At 42.3% G+C, this 18,579-nt stretch overlaps 1 protein-coding gene across 1 annotated transcript; it reads left to right on the top strand.

Annotated features, from left to right (window-relative positions):
- Positions 1-1,657: 1,657 nt before the first annotated feature.
- Positions 1,658-17,904, top strand: efcc1 (EF-hand and coiled-coil domain containing 1). The gene is made up of 8 exons (XM_022745479.1): positions 1,658-2,332; positions 3,246-3,685; positions 12,417-12,565; positions 12,997-13,132; positions 14,994-15,150; positions 16,278-16,436; positions 16,983-17,052; positions 17,210-17,904. Exons 1-8 carry the CDS (start codon positions 1,658-1,660, stop codon positions 17,341-17,343), a joined length of 1,920 nt encoding a protein of 639 aa, XP_022601200.1. The 3' UTR covers positions 17,344-17,904.
- The last annotated feature ends 675 nt before the right edge of the window (positions 17,905-18,579 follow it).

Genomic DNA, 18,579 nt, shown 5'->3' on the forward strand with positions numbered 1-18,579 from the left:
GTCACACTATATTTATATAGCACCAAATCATAACAGAACTTATCTCAGGGCACTTTTCATATACAGAGCTGGTCTAGGCCATACTCTTCACAATATTATTTAGAGAGATCCAACAACATTCCCCCATGAGCAAGCACTTGGCGACAGTGGAAAGGAAAAACTTCCTTTTAATGGGAAAAAACTTGAGCAGAATCAGGCTCTGTCTGCTGGCTTGAGAGAGAAAGAGAGAGAGTGAGAGCAGGAAGAAAGAGAACATAGCACAAATTTGTAATAATAATGATTGTAGTAGTGGGTGTTGATCATGGGACCAGACTCTCCACCTCCAGAGGCAGAAATACCTGCAGAAAGCAACAGGAGAGAGGAGAGAGATGAGGAATCTATGGGAGAGATAAGGTGCTGAGTTAGTAACATGCAATAATGGGATATGAATATACAGATGGAGAGGGACAGCAGGAGAGAGCAGTTCATTGCATCATGGGAAGTCACCCAGTAGCCCCTGCCTGTAGCAGCAGAACCTGGGGATTGTTCAAGGCAAGCCTGAGCCAATCCTAACAATAACCTTTACCAGAAAGGAGAGTTTAAGGCGACTTTTAAACGTAGAGAGGATATCTGCCTCCCAGATCAAAACTGGAAGATGATTCCACAGGAGAGGAGCCTGACAGCTGAACGCTCTGCCTCCCTTCTACTTTTGGAGACTGTATGAACCACAAATAATCCTCCATTCTGGGAGTACAGTGTTCTTAATCGGGTACTTTGAGCTTTTTAAGAGCTTTGTATAGGTTAAGAGAAGGATTTTAAATTCTAGTCTGGACCCAATGCAAAGAAGCTATGAAGTATGAAAGTTTCTATACAAATAAGGTTTATTATTATGATAATAATAATTATTATTAATATGGGAGAAATATGATCTCTTTAGTTGTCAGTACATGTGCAGCAGCATTTTGGATCAGCTGGAGAGTTTTTCAGCATCTGTTTGAGGCAAGATGTGTCTGATCTTTGCAATGTAACATAGGTGAAAAAAGGCAGTCCTTTAAGTTTGCGTTATGTGGGAGTTAAAAGACATATCCTGGCCGAAGATAACTCTGAGATTTCAGATAACGAAGATTCCTCGTGGGGCTGCTGGAGCCCAGGACAGTGCGTTTACAGAGTAACTATTAGATAATGTGTTTCTGAGCTGCCTGGGGCCAAGTACAATAACTTCGGTTTTGCCTGAGTTTAATATGAGAACATTGCAGGTCATACAGCTTGTCTTTTACCCCTACATACAGACCATGCAGTAAAAATTCTTCACTGAAAACAGTCTACCTCTGCTGCACACCCTATTAGTCTCTTGGGCATCTTACATCTTAACAAGGTTTAACCCAAGTGAATGACAAAAGTTTACACACCTGGTGGCAATTATACTCAGGCAAGCGGCAGAATGAGAGCGTTATAGTATGTGTATGTTACTGACTCATAGCTGGGACCCCTGGTTTTGGATTTTGGGGGCAGTGCTAAATTCAAATCTGCCCTGTCTTAACACACGCCTCGTTTAAGCTCCACCAGTCTGCCCCGAGTTTCTGCAGAGTGAATGAACACGAAACACACGGGATGCTGCATGAAGAAACACGGTTACTCTTGTAAGTTTGTGGAAATATGATGTTGCTCAGTAGAAATGATGGATGCGATAGACTCCACTGATCCATACAGCCGACCAGCGCGCAGGACACAATGGATCGTCAGCACTCTGGCTTACCATTACGGACTGGACCGGGGAGTGGAGAACGAAATTATAGTTTTGGCCACCGGGCTGGATCAGTATCTACAGGAGATTTTCCATCATATGGACTATCAAGGTGGAGGCAAAATCCCCTTGGAAGACTTTAACATCTTGTGTGAAGTTTTAGGACTGAACAAAGACTCGGAGGAAACAGAATGCGCCGGTGTTTTAGACAATTTACCCGGCGAGCTCACCTTCAGACACTTCCATGCCAAACTGTGCGGATACTTCAGCACCAAGGCGGGGTGTCAGTATGAGAATGGCCGGCTGCTGGTCGGGAAGGACAGCGAGCATATAGAGACTCAGATCCGCCTGAGAAGCCCTCTGAAGCGGCGAGAGAAGCTGCTGTCTGTGGGCGTGAGCGGCGGCTCCTGTCCCTCTGTGGAGGGACGGCACGCCTCCGGCTGTAGGGTCGGCTCCTGCACCAAGGAGTGCTATGAGGAGATAGTGGCACTGGAAGAAGCAGAGGACCGAATAACGAAACTGGAAGATGAGAATGCAAGTTTGAGGGAGCTGATTGAGGACATGCGAGCCGCACTTCAGAGCAGTGATGCACGCTGTCTGGCTCTGCAGGTGAGACTGCTGGTAATGCGGGTGTTGCCAAAGTAGGAGGCATGGAGAGCTAAGTGGAAAACTCACTATAGATTTGAACGTGATTCTTGTCCATACATTTCTTAAATAGTAATATCATTTAGTTGGATCATACCAGCCCCCACAAAACAGATGTCATTAGGCACAATAGCAGTCCTTGTGTGAGGGAACAGGGGTACTGCTGACTCCCCTCTCGCCAACCTGGTCTCAGGGGCATGTTCTTGCACAGGGCCCCAAGACAACCACTGCCATCAACAGTTGTTATTGATGTCTTGTAACTAAGCTATAAAGCATTAATGAATGATTTACAACCATAGCCATTAGTTATAAGTTACAAACCCTTTGCAAACGGTGCCTCATTAAAAGTGGTACAAGTTGTTCATGAATGGATTTTAGTCCAGATGCCCTGCGTCCCTTTACCAGAAGGTAAGTGGTCCAACAGTCCACTGGAGGAGTGCTGAACTACAGAAGTAACTAAAAGCACAAAGCAAGTGTAATTCTGGAGCATTATTTACAACTCATATACCCTTAATAAAAAGTGCCTTATTAGAAAGTGAAACCTATGACCCCTTATTGATGCTTAACATTTACAGCTGCAGAATTCACGGTCTATGAGAAAGTGACTGTCACCAATGATGACTTACAACTGCTGACATCATAGCTGTTCAGAAGAGTTTATTATTGACTTGACTGTTAATACTCATCAACAAGATATATTTTTCACAACCTGTTAGCCTAAAAACTGTTGGGTCACATTAATAAAGCCATGTGTTACTATGTACAAATCCTTAACACGAGGAGGTGCCAAATGCTGCACCTGCTTAGTCACATTTCAGTTCTTTTAGGTAATCTCTTGATCTAGTTCCCTCAGGTCACCTGTTAATCTCCTCCTCAGGTAGGACTATGGAAAAGCCACTCCAAACACAAACCAGAAGAAGGCTGTTTTGTTGCCCACCAGAAACAGGCTGCCCAGAAAAGTATGAGCAACGGCAACCTGAAAAGCAGTACCTACAGCAACCTGAAGGGCCTGCAGAGCATCATCCACGAGATAGAGCTGCTGCAGAGCTCCAGGGACCGACAGGTCGAGGAGGCTATGCTGTATAATCAGAGACTTGAGCAGGAGTTGTGGAGCTCTAAAGAGACTGTAGCCGCTCTGGAGGACTGCAACCGAACTCTGAAGAGGGAGCAGGTGGGCATGAGGAGGAAAGTGGAGGAGGCCCGGCAGGCGCTGTTCAGTGGGCTGGGTAAAGTGAAGGAATTGGAAGCCAAGGCCAGTCATGTGCCAACGCTGCAGAGACACATCCTCCAACTGGAATCAGAGCTCCTCTACTACAGGTAAAAAATGGGAGACCTCTGTGTTGTGTAGTATTTTAGCATCAGCAAAACACTACACAAATGTTTAGGCAACAGTATAACAATATTGTCACAGCTCAGAATGCAGACATTTGAATTGCCTTTTTGTTTCACTTAATTCATTTAGCCTCACATTGTGCTCGTAGTAGGTGAACTCTTGTTGGGAGGGGGAAGCTACAGTGGTGGATGCTAGGAGTAGTTAACTTAAAGGTGTCTTGTGGAGTTGTCTTGTAAACAAACAAATTTGGTTCTTGTATGCTAGCAGAAGAAGAAGACTTCTTCATTGCCTCTTATTGGCACATTCCTAATTTTCTTGGTGTGTTACAGTTAATGTGCATAGTATGAAACCATTGCCTGCGTGTTCATGACCAAAACAGGGTTCCACTCATTAAACCATTAGCAGTAACAGTGGACAAAAACACCAGTAGTGCTTTTACATTGATAAAAGGAATATGTCATAAAGTTGTTATTCCTGAGCATTGAGTTACAACAATTTATAGGCTACAGGTGCATCAATCTCATTCACACCTCTCACCAGCTTTCAGTTGCTATTCGCTTTCATGAATGTAGAAAAGCAGCTAGCTAGTCATGTAAAATAACGTCCGCATTCCTAATCCCCACCACAAAGCCCATATGGTTGCTATTCCTCCAGCTGGTGGAAATAGCCTTCAGAGGGTACAATACCAGACCTATCTGTATTACCAAACAAGTCAGAGATGTTTGTGCTGATTCTGAGTCTGGGATCAGGCTAATGCTAGATGGCCACAGCCTAACCATGAAGACTTAAGTGTGCTTGAAAGAAAGTGCTTGTTGGATCATGTCAACGGCTGAAACCACCAGTTCAACAGCTGATTTGTTGCTACTATTTTTTGTAACTTTCATAAACCACCAATTCAACAGTCACTCCCAGCTTTATGCAGCAGGTGTTTGGAGGTGTGAATGTAGGAAATATTTAACCTTTTCAATCAAGCTTTCTTTTTCACAAAACTACTACTGTCACTTTTAGTGTGTTTAGTTCAACTAAATGCAACGCCATCAGTTTCTTTGAGGAGAGACTGTCCAAAAGTCTGTTCTGTTATTTCCATTTCTACAATTATTACAGAGAGTGATGGAGGAAGCAGTTTGACAGCAGGTTCTGAGTGTCATCGTTGAACCATTATTGCTCTTGCTTCTACACATGGTCAAGGATGCATCAAGTTAAACTAGTTTGTTTGAAACATCATCGCAGGGCCATTAAGGACAGTGACACAGTAATGGTCGAGTGGTGGTGGTGTAGTTGACAGTGGTGCTGGAGAGTTGCAGTCATGTCTTAAAATCCTGGCTACTGCCCTGCTGGAAAGTGAGACCACTGCAATTGCAACACAATGTTTGCAACTTGCGACTTTCGTATTGATTATTTTTAGATATATTTATATAGAAAGGTTCCTTCAAATTTTCCTGTGATTTTAAATTGACATCATCAAAATAAATACTGCCCCACGGTCATACAGAGAGGGCATGGAGTAGACATAGCCTTTTTTTCCCACCTCCCCATGAGGTCCAATCAGCTGTCTAACCCCGAGCAAAACAATGTCTGGCTGTTCATTATGTCATGAAAAAAAAGGGCTTGTTTTAGAAAGTTATTGCATTAGGGAGGCCTTTGTGGGTAGATGAACCATAATGAATTATAATTCCTCCTAGAATAAAATGACTCTGTTTACCTCTGGCTTCATGCCTGGAAAACTCTGCCATACTATTTATGATGTGGTTTACTATTCCAATTTTCAGCCTTGTTGTGTTTTAGTTTATTTAACAGGCATCGTGTGTGGCAGGTCTGTCCTGCCTGAGCTCCGCTACTGTTGGGAACTATTCATTTTGGTGGAAGTAAGGGTGTAATTGGACTTTTAAAGTACAAAGCCATTGGCTTAATGTTTATCTCTGTGTCTGTTGTCCCCGCTCCAACCATATAATCAGTGTCTGCAGGTCTGGCTTTCTTCGATAGCAGATGTCTCTGAATGGTTGTAACATCTACATGATGCTGTTATTATGGACTCCAAGCCACAGTCATACACAACCAGACCCATATGATTAAAGCCCTCACTACTACCTGCCTGTAGGTGATTCTAAATAACAAATTTAGCAGCCACAATACTCGTCCTTTTACCCTAAACTCCACTAATCTATGCAGACTGCGTTCCAAAGCCTTTTCACTGCCCTTCCATTGATACCCTAATGGCAAATAATTCAGCACCACAAAGGCTCTGACTTGTCAAGAGAGAGCTCCATTGAGTGAGAAGCTCAACAGACTGGCCTTTCTCATCAATCCCCGCTCACTTCTTTCACTCCGCGCCCAAATGAACAATACCACATAGGCACCCCCGTCCTATGGATCTTAGCAACCAAGCTCCATGTATATTCCCACTGAAAGCCTCAACGCTTGTTCAGTCACATCTCATCCAAGGACACAGGAGAGAACACAGACGTTCCAGTTTAGGTTTTGTCTTTAAAGATTTGAGTAGGCTACAATGCTTTTTTTGTCTTTCTTTACTGTGACTCCAACTTATCTTAAAAATTAAGTCATGACTCTTTCAACATGCTGTCTCACTGTCAGATGTCTCAGATCATATGCGGTGGGTTTAGAGATGCAGTAATGTGTCTAGGGGTCTGTTGAAATGATTAACCGTAACTTTATCCCTGTGGCTTATTTCTAAACTGCTGTGACAAGTAATGAGATTAGCTTGGATGCTGCTGGATCTCAGAGATACCGGGGGGGGGGGGGGGGGGGGGGGGGGGGGGGGGTGAGATCTGGCACTGCTTCTGTCCTGTGGATTCCACTCAAGCACAGTGATGATACAGATGGAGAAAATCCATATGCATCCATATGATGTTGAAAGCACAAGTCCACTAACCTAAAACGACCATATAGGTTGTTTATCCCTACGCCTCCTGAATTAGTGCCCTCTATAGTATCAGGCATGGTGGAGTTTCATCCTCATGGTTAAAATAATAGACACACGGAGTGCACCAATGGCTGCATACCGGTGGCTACATACTGATGGCCACATACCAGATCTTAATTGCCATGGTAACAATAATAAACACATGCTTAAGCTTATGGAACTTGGTTAGTTTTTGGGTTAAAATAAGTAAGGTTAGGGGGGGTTGTCATGGTTACAATAATAGATAGTCATAGATGAAGGAAACACACGTTGACTGTTGGTTTCAACCAGGAAGTGAACAGCGGTCTCCCATGTCAAGGTTTTGTGTTTTGTCGACATATCCATCCACCCGACTTCCTCCCAACATTGAATTTGGTGCTCTCTATACAATTCCACCTTTCCTTGTCATAATTGCTATGGCCACTAGAGGTCGCTTAACAATAAAGCATAACTATGGGTCGTAATAAGCTGCTGCACAAAGAACAGTTTCCGGAAGCACTTGTAGTTTGAGCCCTAACCCAACAGGATTACCACCAACAACGATATATTGTTGATAATATTTTTTTTTAATAATCTTGATATGGATCCCCTTGATTTTTATTTTTCATTGTGACTAAGATAGTGAGCAGGACATTTTAAAGTGACACCTTTTCTAAATTTCTTGTTACTTATATGCCGACATATACACCACTACCAATATATCGACAATATTTGTCAATATATTGGCGTGGCTGATTTCTTGGTACAGCTTTTGTACTGTAAAGCTACACCTAGCTGTCAATTAGCATAGCTGAAGACCGGTAACAGTTAGCCCAGCTCATTCCAAAAGTAACAAAATCTGTCTCTAGCACCTCTACTGCTCAGAAATAAACAGTTTATATTTTGTCCAGCACAAAAACCGAAGAGCAGAAACAACAAGTTGTGATTCCATGTGTTAACTGATAATCTGCAGAGGTGCTGGTAGGCAGGCTTTTGTTACTTTTGCAAATAGCCAGCCTCTTTCCCCATTTTCAGTATTGTGCTATGCTAAGCTAAGCTAACCGACTGTTGGCAGTAACTTCATATTTACTGCCTTTAATGGCACCAATCTACACATCTGCAGTAAGTCTCAGCAAGGAATCGCTCACATATTTTTCCTGAAATGTGGAACTGTTCATGTAACATGTGATCTACATCTTGATTTCCTTTTTTGTGTTTTTTGTTGATGTACATTTTCCTCATCTTGAAAATCCGCTTTCAACTTTCCATCAACATCCCAGCACAAGTGAGTTTAAAAAAATGTGGTCGTCAGTATGAAACTTAAGATGTGTGGGTGTTGTTGCATAACGCCTGTGATTTCTTTGGATTGTGAGTGAGAACAGCAGAGGCTGAAGCTCAGATGGGAGCCGCGCCCTCAAGAGGAGTTGATTAGCACAGGAAAGTTTTTGTGTAACTGTGATCGTCTAAAAGTGTCACTTTTTGTTCTTTCTTTAAGTTGCAGAGAGTAAAGGGGAGTTTAAATCAGTCACTGTAGCCTTTAGAGGTCTGTGGGCCAGAGAGACTAGACAATAGGAAGCACAGCAAGAGGAACAAAAAGAAATGAGGGGGAGTAAAGCATACCATCTGGAGGAAGAAGCAAACACTCAACTGTTTGTTCATGAAATGACATTCATGTTTTTCATGCCCCTCAAGAGATGAATGGCTTCATTCAACTTTTCATCTTCTTTTTGAGCCCAAAAGAAAACATATAGTGTGGAGATACAAAATCGCTCATTAAAAAATTTATAGAGTCCAGGGATTTCTAGAGAGCCCGCAAAGCACATGTGTCCTAAGTGTGCAATTTTAAAACTCACTTTTTGTTTTAACGGCACGCCTGCAGACTTATTCTCTGTATGCCTCTAACCCCTGGCCCTCTGAAGGCAGGCCTCAGGGGAGGCATAATCTCCTAGCCTTTTCATGCTCCCCGCATGGTGCCTGAGAGTGAAGGGAAGAGGAGGGTCTAGTAGACCATTTATCTGCCTCCGCACAAGAGCTGCAGCATTGTGTGGAGCAGGTGCTGCCACGACATTCCTACCCTTTAAATAATGTAGAAAGGACACACTCGTGGGATGTGTGGGACCCGTGGCGTTCTGCTGCTGCTGCCTTACTGTTGTTCTTGAACAGCCTTCAAAAACTCACATTGCCAAGTGGGCTCATTTTCACGTTGAACCACTGCCCTGCTCCCCCTCTCTCTGGTTTGAAGGTATGCTGACATCAGCAGAAATACATCACACACAAAATATCTTATAAACCTATGCCACCCACCCTTGTTGGACTTCTCTCGCTGTATATTGCCCTCTACTTTTAATACCCTCGTTTGTTTGACTTTGGGGGTTTCTTTGCACTTCGCTTGCAAAGGAAAGCTTAACCACCCTCTGTAAATGTTACAGGCATTGGTTTTGGATTAAGTCTTCATCTAATGCTATACAATAATCACATCCCTGTAGCTGCTTTACTTGTATCCCAGAACCACCTCATTGTACTTGAGAGAGGACTTGATTAATAACCGTCAGCTATGTAAACATGACCCCCTCACCTGTCTCCGTCATGCTACAGGGCACCAAAAAGAAATTTAAGTTCAAGCTCAAGTTTACAGCGTCCCCTCTTTTCTAACCTATTCAGAGAAAGGAGACTGTCATTGACCGATGACACCTGAAAGAGGAAACTGCTCTTTGGGGAGTGGAGGAGGGGGAGCAGTGATGGGAGGGCAGTGTGTTGATGGAAAGTTCACCTCAGTGCCGCACTGTGATAAACACAGGGACACCCAGAGGGAGGACTCTGGGTGTCCTGGCTGTAACAACATACAGCTGGAGTACCTCCCACAAGCCAAAAGAACATCTCTAGGCTTCTGCTAATAGGGCAGAATACAGGATCCTATTAATTAGAAATGCCCTGACATAGCACAATAGAGCTCTTCATGTATAATTTTACTCGTGTGTGTGTGTGCCTGTAGGGATGTTGTAATAATTAGGCCTCCATTATATAGGTTCCAAAATGCTTCCACATATATTTAACTATACCACTGCAGTTTCGCTGCCAAGAATTTAAACGTCAAGCCAATTATACACTGATCTAATTATCAGATGGCTTTTCCTTCATTGTGAAGAATAGCATCCTATGTCACACCATATAGAGGGTTCAGGAAATGTTTAGAAATTCCTTGAAAGGTCTGTTTCAAGTTTACATCAAAATTTGTACGGCTAAATTCTGCCTTGATTCTATACCTAGCTGCTTTACGACCTAATGCAGACAATAACGATTTCACTGTTCTTCAGCTTATGAACAGGACAAAAGACAAGCAGCACAAAATGCTAAATTTTCCTCAAGGTGTGATATTTAAAGCAGCACTAATCAGTTTATTTATTTATCTATTAATTTATTTTTATGTCAGTTGTGACATATTTACATTATAAAGTTTTTATGGCTAATGTGTTAGCAGTTGAATGTCTATTTACTAGTCCAGCAAACACAGAGCAACATTATCTTTCATTTGAAGTTGTGTATCTGTCCACTTACTGTACATGTAAGTGCAGGATTCACTTTCCTTTTGGCTTTGTTTGGTCTCCCCGGACTTCTGAGAAAAATATTGGGTTTTCAGCTGCTAAACATTTGAATGTCTTCATATGCTAGGCTCCAACTGTGTCCGTTTACTGTATGGTGCTGAGCAGGTAGCATGGATTTTTTTGCTGAAAGCAGCTGCTGCAAATGTGTTTCAAGCGAGCTGTAACTTAACTGTTATCCTTCAAATGTGCCATGAAACCAAAACAAGGAGCTAAGCAAAGCTAAAAAGCTTGGAGACACATTAGCATTCATCTGAAGGTTTTTGTTCCCTGGCTAATATAACTGTATTCACTCTGCTTTGCTTTATTATGGTTTCTGCCAACTCCTTAGAGGAAATATCTAGCTAAATGGTAAACTAGCGGAGTCACTAACTTTATCTGGCTGTAATTTGGTGCTGGGCAGGCAGTTTACATTGATCAGAGCTTTTCCATTAGAAACACCTGCCTGATGCTACTGGAAACATAGTTAATGAGACTGGACCAAAACAGTTTGGTTTTGGAATGACACTGTGAAGTCTGCAGTGTATTTCACTTTCTCCCTGTCTCAGCAAAATAAGTAAATGAATTAATATTTTCATTTTGGCAGGTCAAACTCTTCCCATGCTGCTTTTGCATTTGGTACATTGGCGAGAGCTCTGATGCCTGTCTAATGAAACACTGATCAAATTTTGTCTGTTCCCACAATCTGACCACTATCCAGGATGTCTGTCTGGACTACTTTCAGGTGTTTCTGCTCTTCCAGTTTGAATTCCCATACTCAGCACCACCACTCAACACTTCAGTGTAGCTCATCACTGTCTAACCATGTAATGGGAAACCCTCTTTAAACAGTATAAATCTCAACCACAGTCAAAAACAATTCAGAAGTAGTTTTTGTGTGAAAGTGGGGAGGTCATTCAGTTTACTAGCCTCAAAAGTAAGGGTCTTCTTTGTCTCTCAAGACACAAAGCCATTTTTAACCTTCAATGCATGTCAAAGGCCTGAACAAGAGGCTGTGGCCTTGCTACAGTATTTGCTGGACATAGGCTGCAGCCTCTCTCCAGCCACTGTCAATTAAAGAGCAATTAGTCACACCAAGAGCCTGCATTTGAAAAAGCCCTCCACCATTCCACAGTCCGACCGTTTCCACAGCAACCAGCAAAGTTTTGTGTGTGTTCACGTCCATACACCATCCCCATGTTGGTGCAACTGCAGCTGCTGGCTCTCATGAACTAACTCAGTCTTTCCTCCACCATGGCCCCCACTAACTTAAACACGACGCTCTGATTGATTGCCTGAAATCATGCTGCAATTATTGACCTTCAGTGAGGTCAGACATTTCTCCCCAGTTTTGCACAAAGAAATCTAAAGTGGTACACAGATGCAGAGTATAATGTTGTCTTACAGCATAGTCTGCCTCGTGCCAACAGGATATAAGCATGAGGGCTCCGTGACTTTTTTTCCTTTTTTCAGAGTCAGGCTGTTGAAAACCTTTTCGAGATTTTCTTTTTCTTTTTTTCTTTTTTTTCTTCGGCAAGACATCATCATCTGGAAACACTTATTCTGTGATTTACGAAGGCCCCCTATCGGATTTCCCCCAACACAAAAGAGCAGACAGCAGGAGAAACCTAGAAAATTCAAACCATTACAGAATTGATCCACACGAACTGTAGTCTCATTTTTTTCGGCATAAATGTTTGAATATGTCCATGACATAAAAAACATGGCATATAGTCTATAAATGTTACATATCTTTTTATCTGCACATAAAAAGATGTCTAACAGAGCTTAAAAAATGTTCATGTATAAAAAAAAAAAGTTTTTGCTCCAATTTTGTACCATCCAGTGTGCGTTTACCTCACATCTTGCAAGCTAACTCTGACACACTAATAGCGCCATTCTTCCATTGACCCACTTTACTGTAAAATGCCTTAAAGATACAATGTCTGGCTTCAATTACCCCACCCAGATTTGGCGTACAACATCACAGGCCTCTATAAAATTATCATGGCGGTTGTAGATGTGGCTTAATACATACTGCCTTGTGTTACTTGATATGTTCTCTTTGATGTTGGGAATTGGTTTGGACTGAACGTTCCTCATCTGTGCATATTTGAAGAGCAATTTTAGCCCCTTGGTCAGTGTCAGAGAAGATTCGCAGCAGCACAGACGGGGTCATGTATGTACAGAGAACCTGCAGTCAAACAGCTGTATTGAACTGACTGTGCTCCCTTTCAGGTCAGAGGTGTCAAAACTACAACTCCCAAGCAGTACCAGGGCAGAGCAGCAGCTGAGTGTTGGCAGCAGGTCGGGCCAGAGATGCTGCTTGGATTCTCAACACGACCGCTGCTCCCCAACAGGGCGTGCTGTGACGACCCCAGACAAAAGTGAGATGTCTTCTGACGTAGAATCCAGTTCTAATGTCTCTTACTGGAGAATTATCAGAAACCTTTTTAACACATGATTATGTCGGCCAAGGACACTTTCGCAGTAGCTGATGAAACGGAAAGTTAATTTCCCCCTTCCACAATTTTGCAGCCAGTCTTAGATCTGAATAGATAAACCTATGATCACGAGCCCACTTTTCTTCTCTTACACCGTTGGTAATGATGATAATAGTGCAGAACAGAGAGGTTCAGGAGATCCTTTGTTCCCACTGCCATCAGGCTATACAACACCTCAGCCAAAGGAAGTGGACTAATTTAATTATTATTGTTTATTTATTATATTTAATTTTATTATTATCAACAATGAGCTAATGTACACACCAATTTTGCCTAGGGGGATAAATAAAGTATCTATCTATCTATCTATCTAGTGGAGGAGCAGCTGTTTCGTTCGGTGGAGGGCCAGGCCGCCTCTGACGAGGAGGAGGACAAATGGACCGAAGACCAACAGAGGCAGGTGGACGAGGTGAAGAGGATCTTGACCAGGCTGTCCTGCTGTGGGGAAAGGTACAGCAAGCTAGTAACACTGTTGAACACTGTTGAACACTGTTTTGTAGTGTGCCTCAATTTACTGATGTATGATAAGATAGGTAACTCTTTATATTACTAATTTGAACAAAATGAAACATGGAACAAGATAAAAATATGTTTTAAACCTACATTAGTCATTTTTAGCCACCTGGAGTCAGAAGAAGTCCAAAACAAGCTAATGTTGGTACAGCTAACTTGTTATGTTTAATTTGATTGAAAAAATGGCCTGAAACCACTAATATTCAACACATGTAAGAGTAAAGTTAGTCCAGAGAAGGATAGAGGCATGGTGGCAGACAACGGACAATATACAATCACACTGTAATAAGGATCAAAGTAAACATTGGGACGTACTGATGCTTAAAGAAGCATTTGCCATTAGCAGATATAAACTTTCCTTTAACAGTGGTTTAAAATAACTGAAGTTTTTGTGATGTTGTGAGCGCTGTTTGTTCACTTGTTCACTGGTGTTTATCTGCTGCTGTTTCCTTGTCATGTCTGCCAGCTCCTGATTATGGTTTTAAAATGTTGGTAGACGTTTCATTTTCTTCACCAGCTTTCTCTGTCTGCTGTTTGGTGCTGGTCAGAAAGTGATAAGTTATTAGAACAGTTGCCTTCTGCTGTTGTAAACAAGGTTGATGAAAAAGAACCACATAGTAAATGTGCCATAAAACCAAAGCAGTATGCTACAAGAAGCTAAAAAAGCTCCATGGCGCCAAAGCATCAGGTGGAATTTCTCTGTTTGTTATTCCAAGTAACTGCTTTCACATTACACATATCTATTTGATTTACCGTTAATATAAAGAATGATAATAAAAGGAGCATTCTATTTTAATCATTAGGAGTTTTACTTTTTGTTTTTGTGTGGTCCCTGTATGCCAAGGTGTATTTGAATTTTGCACAGGTATTGTGGTGTCTGTCACCAATCATGGAAAACAGTGATACAGAGATGTGTCTACAGAAATAGAAATACATTGTTACGAAGATAACAATGACATTAATTATTCAGCCATTAAACTGTTTCTTTAACTACTTATCCTAAGTAGATTCACAGGGGTTATAGGTTATCTACAGCAGTGCTGACACATACAGACAACCACATTCACACTCGTAGTCACACCTACAATCAAATAAATGATCAAATATGGTATTTTATTGTGAAAGTTTAACCAGGAATTGGTGTTGATTCTCAATCCAATACACACTTGAAAAACATCTGAAATGTCTAAAAGTAGGCAGCACGGTGGTAAAGTGGTTAGCGCTGTCGCCTCACAGCAAGAAGGTTCCGGGTTCGAGTCCCGGCTTGGAGTTTGCATGTTCTCCCCGTGCCTGTGTGGGTTCTCTCCGGGTACTCCGGCTTCCTCCCACAGTCCAAAGACATGCAAATGGGGACTAGGCTGATTGGTTACTCTAAATTGACCATAGGTGTGACTGTGAGAGTGAATGGTTGTTTGTCTCTGTGTGCCCTGCGATGGACTGGCGACCTGTCCAGGGTGTACCCCGCCTCTCGCCCGAAAAGGATGCTGGGATAGGCTCCAGCCCCCCCGCGACCCTACTAGAGGATAAGCGGTAGACAATGAATGAATGAATGAATGTCTAAAAGTAAAGCAACAGACTAGCGACCACGCTGGTTTGTACTAGTGTGCTAGAATTTTGCTATGTATTTCAAAATTTGAATAAGAACGAAATCCACAATAAAACACTGCCAGCTCAGACTTGTGCTGAGACAGAGTAGTGAGACGAATCATTCTCCTAACATTTGTCAAAGTCTTTAATCCAGCTGCTGTGGCTCTGAGCCTGATAGACTTCCTTTTTTCTCTTGTGTATTCTTCACCAGGTGTGACGACAAGGCATTCAAGAAGCTAATGTCCAATTTCGGGAGCTCAAGGAGCGAGGAGAGCTGCAGCGCTGTGGTGGAGCTCCTGGAGAGGGTGACCAGGTTGCATAAGCAGCTGGAGCTTAAGGAGAGCCAGGCAGAGATAGACATGGACCAGGTACAAACCACCACAGACCTCCATCACACCAGGGTGGGCCACTGCAGTATCCTCTGCCCTGCTATGCTGGATACATTTGCACTGAGCTGTTCTCTCTGGACAGTGTTCTGCCTTGCTTTATATCATTAAGGCTTTTTGTGGCTGTGTGTATGGTGTTAAACTAGATTACAGAGGACTGGGGAAGGTTGTTATGAAAGTGGAGGGCTTCAAAAGCAAAACCACAGCTAGTGGCATGATCTTACAGCTTCCACCTAACCAAACCACCAGCAGCGGCTGCAGAGCCCCCCACTGCATGTGCATGTGTGTGTGTGCTTTTGTGTGTGCGTGTGTGTGTGTGTGTGTGTGTGTGTGTGTGTGTGTGTGTGTGTGTGTGTGTGTGTGTGTGTGTGTGTTTGCAGCTGTTTCTCACTGGAGCTGACCACAGAAACACTCCCTCTTGTCCCGTGCGACACTGAGGAATATCATAAATTAAAGCTGTCTCGTTACAGTTGAGTAGTATTTTCACAACACAGGAAGACAGGCAGAAGGGGAACTGTGACGTAATGTGTTCCCAGAACGTCTCAGCACTCAGACAGGAAAAGTGAAAACCAAACAAAGTCCTGACTGTGAAGCTTTGTTTATGTGCAGGATGTGTGGGGTGAGACCTTTGTCCTTCAATATGCTGTGACGTAAAGGTGCGCTGCAGGGATTTCCAACATTTTTGGCAGGCAAACCTACAAAATATGGGCTGAAAAATCACTTTCTAACCCCATCATTTGACATAAATTTACACTGGATATATTTAGATTGTATCAGGATGTTTAGCAGGCCTATAGGGCCTAATGTTTCCAAGAGTGACATATCCACCTGCTCTCGCAAGCTTTCTCAAATTCAGTGAAGAGGATAAGGTTGTTGGTATTATATATTTTTCTTATTTTAAACAAATCCCAAAGACCAAAACCAGCAATAACTTGATCCTATGTGTGTGTGTGTGTGTGTGTGTGTGTGTGTGTGTGCGTGTGTGTGTGTGTCAGTGTCTCTGACTGATGTATGTATCATGACTATCATGAAGTATGACACCTAGCCTTATTCCAGGCAGGAGGAGGTGACTGTCCTTTAGTTGGACTGACCTGTGTTGTGTGTTTCAGATGAAGGATTCTTTGGTCCAGGAGCTTCAGCAGAAGGCCGAGGAGACAGAGCTGCTTCAGATGGAGCTGCAAATGTTGGAGACGGAGAGGGTTCGTCTGTCACTGGTGGAGGAGAAACTTGTGGACATCCTGCAGCTCCTGCAGCAGCTCAGAGAACTGGTTAGTCACAGTTTCAGCCTAACTGCGCTATTGAGTCTTAAGAAGTCAGTTCTGATAGTACTATTGGACTGAAGGCTTTGTGATGCATGTTTTTACCATTCTCTAAAGTCCAAAAATATTGTTTTGATTTTTAACACAAGAAAAGTCTTGTGAACAGCACTTAGACTGGAACATTACTCAAAGTAATGAAAATCATTATGCACCATTGGCAGCTTAGAGAAAATCCACCCACACTCCACTGGAGTGATTTTTCATCAGAGAGAAACACAGATTAAAAGTATTCACTAGCATTGCTCAAGGACCCACCTCCATATAGACATTAACTTATTGACACTGTGACATCAAAAGTTCACTTTGACCTGTTGAATCAGCAAGCAGATGTCTTACCCACCAGAGAAATAATAACAGCTTGATTAACGATCTGAGAGCAAATTAATTTCACTTGAACATGTGTGAGTGCCTCTGCGGCTGTCAGAGTCAGACTGTCTGTTAAAGTGCCTGTTAATTGCCTGATAGCCATCTGAGAATAGCTCGCTCTTGTTACAGAACGTCTCGCGGAGGTCTCTCGGGAAAATCTTGCTCAGCACTTTGGAGTCTTGCAGCGACCCACAACACGGTTAGTGGAGCTCACATGCCCAATAAAATCAATGCAAGTCCTGTGAAATGTGATAATGAAAACTTACAGTTACTCAGGGCAGGGAATTAAATTAAGATCTCGCCGGGCCTTGTAACATGAGTCCCACAGCGGTCACATCTGTTCTGTTTTTGAACAGGAAAAGCCCACATTCTGGAGGTGCTCAACGCTCTCTATCATGAACTGGCTGCCTGTGAGATTCTGTCGACTGGTGGACCTCTGGAGCGAACACAGAGTCAGCAGTCTCTGAATGCTCTCATCATCTCCTGCTAAACAAGACTGCCACCTGCTGGGATGCTGTTCCAACAGCCTGTTTAAAGATGCCGGAAACTTTACCAGTGGTCCAGAAACAGGCTGATTGATGTGTATAGTGTATTATATTGTAGCTTATATACTCCTCAGACCTTATCATCTATAAAGGAATATTAGTCTAGAATGTTAATTATTGTAGTGAAGGGCTTTATTACATATGAGGTAAATTCTTGCTTAAACATGTTTTTTCAAGAGCTTTTATTGCACTTAACTCTTTCATGATCTATACGGATTTTTTATTTTTCCACAACAGAGTTCTGAATGTGAAAATGTTGAAATAAGCTAAACTTTAAAGGGGCATGAAGTAGTCTGTGAAATGTATCAACTTCCACTTGGAATTATAACATGCCTGATAGGGCTTAAAGGAAGCTGCATCTCAATGTATGTGCTTCATTCATCGACATCTCATGATAAAATGTATCATAACAGGTTTACAAGGCTTTGTCAGTACAAACACATCTTCAAAGCACACTAAGAAATGCAGCCTATTTTTGACAACACACAATTAGTGTTCTTTCAAGTCTTGGGATGCGTCATTGTTTTTTAATGGTGCATTAAGGTGGTTTATTTATTAACATCAGTCATGTTTGGAAATGCTACTGCACCATCAATGTACATGCCTCCAGAACATTCTGTAGATGCCCTAACCCTAACCCAGTGATGCCCACATAAAACAGCAAGAACTAAAACATAAGATTTATGTCCCATACAAGTGCAACCATTCTATTACATTATTAAATGCATTGTCAACGATAATCTATGGTTACTGCCTCATACCTGTTTCTCCGTATAATAAAGCAGATTCACCTTTAATTAAGTACTCTTTCTGACACGCGAAACTTGGGTCAGTTGCATAGTCATTGCTGTCTTGAAATGGGGGCCTTAAATACTAAACCACTCACTTGTCACTGAGTCATGCCATTAAAGCCTAGAAGTATGCATTTTGTATCATTTTGATTTATTATTTATGTCTGAAAATGAACTGTCTAACTGTCACTGCTGCCAAGTCAAATAACCTGATCCTCATCTATGTAGCAGGCATAAAAAAAACAACCCAGGATCCAAAATGTTAGGTAGCCTATCACACCAAAGTACCACTTTACTGAAACCTGGCTGAAAGCAGGTAACAATAGATATCTGTTCTCCAAACATCATAACTCTACTCTGTCCACTTGTCGGTGTAGAAGTTGGCCTGTT

The sequence above is a fragment of the Seriola dumerili genome, unplaced genomic scaffold (genome assembly GCF_002260705.1).
Source record: "Seriola dumerili isolate Sdu_G_001 unplaced genomic scaffold, Sdu_1.0 BDQW01000088.1, whole genome shotgun sequence".
Classification (NCBI taxonomy): domain Eukaryota; kingdom Metazoa; phylum Chordata; class Actinopteri; order Carangiformes; family Carangidae; genus Seriola; species Seriola dumerili.